This window comes from Lolium rigidum, chromosome 2 (assembly GCF_022539505.1).
Source record: "Lolium rigidum isolate FL_2022 chromosome 2, APGP_CSIRO_Lrig_0.1, whole genome shotgun sequence".
Taxonomy (NCBI): Eukaryota; Viridiplantae; Streptophyta; class Magnoliopsida; order Poales; family Poaceae; genus Lolium; species Lolium rigidum.
This window is the reverse complement of record NC_061509.1, coordinates 238,000,386-238,006,917: the sequence shown is the minus strand read 5'-3', so window position 1 is coordinate 238,006,917 and position 6,532 is coordinate 238,000,386. Positions and strand designations below refer to the sequence as shown.

Sequence of the window (6,532 nt, the reverse complement as noted above, 5' to 3'; positions counted from 1 at the left end):
TGCGAGCAAGTCTATTTCCAGGTGCAGCTGAATTGACAACTCCGCTGTTAAGGCTTACAAGTATTCTTTGTCTCCCCTTGTGTCGAATCAATAAATTGGGTAATACTTCCCTCGAAGACTGTTGCGATCCCCTATACTTGTGGGTCATCAGCGCCTCCGGTTCTGGAGGTGGCGAATCCGGGACATCGGCATGGACGAGATCATCTAGAAAGTCTCTAATTCCATCGTACTCATTGCCATTGAGCCGCTGCCGCATCACCTCACCTCTGTCACGTTCGCGCTCATCAAAGTCGACTTCCGGGACGTACCCATGCATATACCCATATTGCAGAAGGTATTTATACATTTCATCCTTTCCACGACGGAGACGCTTCACGCAGCGAACACAAGGGCAAAGTGGCCGAACCAGCCCCTTTGTACCATGCGCTACTCATTCACTAGAAAATGGGTCTTCCTTGTCCACTCAGCTGTTTTCTCAGTCGCACTAACATGCTCATTGTACATCCATCCATTATCAGCCATCCTCTGCTTTATTGGGAGCCAAACCACATACATAGCATTTATATCAAATAGGAAATTAAATGCATCATATTTTTATTTATTTTACCGGGCGAAACGCATGCATCAACCTACATCTCTACTAGGTGGGCTCCTAGCAGCCGACGGATCCGTAGTTGGCTACGTTCTCCATGCTCTACCCCGGTCTAAATCAGAATTTCGGCAGCACCTCCCCGCTGCTTTCCAGATACACGTCTCGGCAAAAAGCCGAGAGGATGTGCATCCGGAGAACAACGGGGAGGCGCCGCCGAAATCCTGACTCGGACCGGAGTAGAATATGGAAAACGTAGACAACTACGCATCCGCCGACTGTCCCGTAAATGCCGCAAGCGTTACGGTTCAAAATATGCTGACCACTAATGCATATTTATCCGCGTAACGTTCGCGGACGGGACGTGACACCTAGGTTACGCAACTTTACTTGGAAAATGAATCTAGTGACATAAGAAAATGCGGAGAAGGGGAGGCGATGATTTAGCTCACCCTCGGCGACCGGAGAGAATCGCGGACACGACGGGGCGGTCACGACGGGGCCTAGTTTTTACAAATTAAAATTAGTCAATGCAAAAAGTAAAACAAAAATCCTATTACGGTTTAGCGAGGTGGCTTCGAGTTTGATCTTTTGTATTGCTCTTGTAAGGTGTTGTGAATAATCTAATAAAAAAAGCCGTGTGCATCCCTTTGGATGCAGAAGCTTGGGCGATATTTCCCCATTTTGAAAAAAATGCTGATAGTGATGAACATAAACAAATGGTTTTATTTTTCTACACTTGAGACAAGTGTTTGTTGAAATATATTGCCTTGCCTCATCAAGTTTGGACTTTTGCTTGAGTTGCCTAGTGCATCAATCGAAGTTTTTATGATCTTTCGCTATTTTTGAGAGTTAATATATTTGTGCAAAATGTTATAGTATTTGTATCGCTAATATTTATGAATTTAAGGAAAAGTTTAGAGATGCTATCACATAGTGTATACATGTAACGATTTTAGTCTAAATATCACATAGTTTATACGTGTACCATGCCAGTACAAATATATTCATCGGTAAATACATATACGCCGCAGGTATATATACGCGATATTAGTTGGTTTTGCTAGTGGCGTTGGAAGAGGGCGCGCGGCGTGCTGGTCCTGCCAGTGATCAAAGCTGGGCTACACGACCGGGCGCGGCGCCCCATCTGGACGGGCAGAAGGTGACCACGTATTCCGGCGCGTAGCAGCGCGCCGCGACGGCGGCCTGGTCGTACGCGTAGCTGTAGTAGCCAGGGCAGGCGTCCCGGAACATGCGCGAGTAGACGCTGCCCCGGCACGTCTCCGCCGTGCCGTACGCGCCGCGGCAGCAGAAGGCGTCCAGCCCGAACGCCAGGCACGCGCTCCTGCACGCCACCACCACCGTCTTGCCCTTCCCGCCGCCGCTCCTCACCTGCAGCTCCGGCGGGCACAGAGCGTTCATGTCCTTGGCGCACCCGGCGATGAAGCACTTGCTGCTGCGGTTCGCCGGCCTGGTCCACACGGCGACCGGGAGGTTGTACCCGTCCACCACGCTCACGTCGTAGGAGGAGCTCCCCTTGCTCTGGTCCTCGTGCAGGTTCACCTCCACGAGCGTGGCGGGCGGGGCGCCGATGGACCCGTTGCAGGCGAGGCGTCCGCCGCAGTCGCCGGTCAGGCAGCCGGCGTTGGCGCCCGCGAAGTCGCAGCCGGTGCGGCCCCAGATGCGGCCGTTCCAGGTGGCCGGCGCCATGACGCGCTTCGACTGGCCAGGCGGGAGGAAGAAGCCGCCGTCGCCGATCACGGGGTGGCCGGAGTTGGGCGCCGCCGCCGGCCACACCGGGAAGGGGCACTTGTTGTTTACGTGGAACGTGACGCCCACCACCGACCCTGCGAAACCATATTACGATGTATAAGTACGTGTTCAGTACAACGCAAAACGCAGCACTTGAACGTGTTGGCCTTCGCCGCGAGCACAGACTCACCTGGGAGAACCAGCGCGAGGATGCACAAGAAAACTAGAGGAAGAACAGCCATCTCTCCAATCTGTTGAGGAGGACACCTGCAAATCTGCAATGCAAATGGAGATGTAGCCGGCCGAGCTTTATACTTGCAAAATGCAGGGAAGAGATGAGGACTGATTGAGTCTAACTAAGCCTACCTAGGACTGGGAGGAGGAGATTAGCATTAGTGCGACTTGCATTGCAATGGAAGTAAAGCTAGGGCATTATGAGAGCGGCCGAGTGCAGAGACCTGCTGGGCCGAAAAAAGATTCGGTGGGTAAGGAAATTTTATCTGTTAGCACTAGGTAAGCTTGAACTGTTGAACACTTCAGTGGAGACGCCCTGCTCGGTGCGGCGGGCGCTGAGGGCCGGAGGCGGGGCTGCGGGTGGGCGCAGTGCTGCGGGGCGGCGGCCCTGCGTGTGCTCTGGGTGGCTTGGCGGCCGCTGTGGCTGCGAGGGCGGCATGGTGGCTGGACCGGGGAGCTCGTGCTGCTGCGGCCGACGGCTCGATCTTGGAACCCTGTGTTGGCGTTCGTCGAAGCTCTGGCGGTTGGCGGCGCCCGCGGAGCTTTTCTCGGTGAGCTTGGTCGGCAGTGGTGGTGTGACTTGGCTCTTTAGCCCCGCGGTGCGGGTGGTGGCAGTGGAGCTCGCGGAGCTCCTTGGTCTGGTTGTGGTGGTGGTGGCGCCGTTTCTGCACATGAGGTGTGTCTGCGGAGTGCGGGCCAGCAACGTTCGGCCTTCTTCTCGTTGTTTGGCCGCGTGAGGGTGTGGTGGCTCGTATGCTCCGGGCGAAAGCCTGACCGCGCGGCGTCTGTGGATGTCGCCGTCCTTCTTGGGGGGCGGCCGTAGAGCTCTCCGACCTTCGCTACCCTCGGGCTCACAACTTCGGGTGAAAATCTAGATCCCGTGGGATCGGACGACGGCGTTGTCTCTTTGTTGTTTCCCCTCTTGAGGGCGTCGTCTTGAAGTTGGTGATCCCCTTCGCGCTCTCCGGCGGCCTGGACACACTGGGCATCTGGGTTGGCAGGAGGTCAACCGGAGATACGGGTGTTCCGGGTGGAGTCTTGTGAGGCAACGACAATGGTGGTGACCAAGGTCTGGTTGCGGCAAGGTCATGTTAGTCGGCTCCGTTCCGACATGTCCGAATGTCTTCGTGGTGGTCTCCTCTTGCTGTGAAGTCGAAGCTGCTCTTGGGCGGTGTACGATGACCTTCGAGGGACGGTCCGGTGAAGGTCCTATTCGGCGCTTGTCTTGCGCATCTCCTCTCCAGGTTCGTCTCCAGAATCGGATCTGCCGGTCTCTTCTCGAAGAGTCATCTGTTTGGCATAGGCCGGCTTGAGCTTCTTGTGTAGCTTTTCTGGGTAGCCAGGGTGGCTAGGTGTGCCCCTTGTGGCGGAGTGAGTGTGGTTGTGGGTGTGCTTTGGCACTATTGTTGTTGGTTTTCGTCCCGTTTTTTCTAAAAAACTGGGCACCTTCTGCTTAATGAATAGATGAGGCAAAGCTTTTGCCTCTGTTTAAAAAAAAGATGGTGTAGCTGAGGACGTCGGGTTCTTGCCCAACCGCTTCACTATTTTTTCTCTCAAAAAAGGAGGGACGGTCGACCTCAACTATCTAACGCTTTTGGGGGCCCTAGGCGAAACTAAAATTTCAGGCCTTAATATAGAAACCACGACAGTAATAATGATATATACGTAAAAAACATGTCATCAATAACATTTAAATGTATTCAAACATGGTAGCATATGTAATAATTTATACATATTATCTTAAATTTTTCTTGTAACATTTCTTGATGCAAAGTCACTAATGATGGGATCGATGTCGATGTCATCCGATAATTTCTTCTCGATGCATAATATTGCCAAACCATTTAACCTCTATTGAGTTATTGTTGACCTCAAATAGTTCTTCAATAATTTCAACTTCAAAAAACTCTTTTAGCCGATGCGACAATCACGGGCATAGTAAATAAGATGCGATAAGCAATGAAGATATTAGGATAACAATCCACTTCTCTAATATGTTCAAAAATATCCATTGCAGACATTACACCATTACACCATCTGACAAGGTGAATATCATCATCTTTAATTTAGAAATAAGATATACCTCAACATTACACGAACCACCTTTAAGAGAGAAAGTTTATGCAAATCTTCCACAACCCTCTTCAAGTTGACTACCACTTAAAATAAAAAAACCAAAGATATCTTTAAACATCATGAGTTCTTTAAATCTTTTCTTCAAAGAAGTTCGTGGAAATATACTTAGAAATAAAAGAGTATTTTTAGTGGGCAGTCGCGAACGGTTACTCTGTTACCGGCGGCGGCGGATGGCGATGGGGATCGGCGGAACGCTAATCGGTGCAGACAGCGGGAAGAGCCGAAGATGACAGTAGATTGATCAGGAATTCAGGATGATGTGAACCGACGCTGGAACTATCTCTCATCGAGTCGTCCAGTCATCTTGGAACCAGGATCTGCGTAGCTGCATGATATACTTGGGATGGGGCCTCCAGATTTTTTGGGCCCTAGGGGCCGCACACCCTGCCCACTCACTAGGGCCGGCCCTGCTAACGATGTACTGTGAAGTATACTGCGGTTGCAATCGACGAGGTCATGCCACATGGAGTCATAAGTCATGTGAAGCTCTTAACAAATAGTTAACCGACCTCTTGAGTATAATATTCCACAAAGTTTATGGGAGGCGGTTTTGCACGTATTCTATCCTTATCTTGTCAAGCAAATCCGTCAAATAAAGACCCTTTAATTTTCGGATCGTTGAGTTGAAAGACTCTGCAAGATTATTATGCACATAGTCAACTTTGCTCACTTCATTGAATTGACTTCTAGCCCATAACTTGGAGTGGTGTATTTCCAAGTATTCCTTCACTTTTTCATTTTTTTATAACTGCCTCATGTGATAGTTGTGCTTCTTCACACTGCAAGCCAAAGATGCTGTCCACAAATTGTCGGCATACACCCTTCATTTGAATTTCTTCCCAAAATTTCCAGCAAGGTGACGCATGCATTTCCTATGCTCTACTCTAGGGAACACATTGTCAACGACTACTTCTAAACCCTTGTAAGCATCTGTATGAATTACCAACCCATTGGAATGGACAATAGCACAGCGCAGATTCTGCAAAAACCAAGTCCAGCTCTCCTCAAACTCTGCCTCCAGCACGCCATAAGCAACTGGAAATACAAAATTGTGTCCATCAACTGCACAAGCTGCTACTAACTATCCTTTAAACCTCCATATGAGAAAAGTAGCATCAATAGCCAAATAGGACCTGCAGCCTTCCAAAAAAAAACCCAGCGAAAAGCCTCAAAGCAGACAAAAACCCTTCTAAAGCATTCCTTGGTCATTGTCATTCCGTACTCCACGGTGTGGTGGTCAATATCTACAATACTACCTGGGCTGGTCTTCTCCACTTCACCCTTAAATGAATACAACAGTTTAAAACTTTCCTGCCAATTACCATAAATAGAATCCATAGCATGTTATTTTCCATTGAAAATCCTCATGTATGGTACCTCTATCTTGAACTTTTCTTTGAGCTTCTTATGCAACTCCTTTGTACCCACTTGATGGTCTTCTGTCACCCACTGTTTTACTTCTTCAGCCACCCATCTTGACTTGGCTCTAGTGATTGTTTCCTTCCTCAGGGTTGATTCCAGGCATGTGTGTCTAAAAGGGTTCACTTTGACTTGAACATTCATGCTATTTCGCATTTTAGACGCGTGCATCCTCCATGGACAATCTTCAGTCGGATAGTGCACTCTGTAACGTACTCTGTCGCTCTGGTCAACTTCAAATGTACGCTCTGCCTTGATGCAGTATGTCACAAGTGCATTTCTACACTCACTCTTGGATGCAAAGATGGTACCTTCTTCCATCTGAGGGTTTGCAGGGTCCCATTCAATAGCTGGAAGGTCTTCGTCCTCACCCTCCTCATCATCAATCACAAAAGCCTCATT

The 6,532-nt window shown here is 49.5% G+C and overlaps 1 protein-coding gene across 1 annotated transcript; it reads right to left on the bottom strand.

The window, feature by feature from the left end:
- Nucleotides 1–1,699: 1,699 nt before the first annotated feature.
- On the bottom strand, nucleotides 1,700–2,583 carry LOC124688374 (thaumatin-like protein). The gene is made up of 2 exons (XM_047222061.1): nucleotides 2,519–2,583; nucleotides 1,700–2,435 (listed from the first exon to the last, which is right to left on the bottom strand). The coding sequence occupies exons 1-2, from the start codon at nucleotides 2,581–2,583 to the stop codon at nucleotides 1,700–1,702; spliced, it is 801 nt and encodes a 266-aa protein (XP_047078017.1).
- Nucleotides 2,584–6,532: the final 3,949 nt, after the last annotated feature.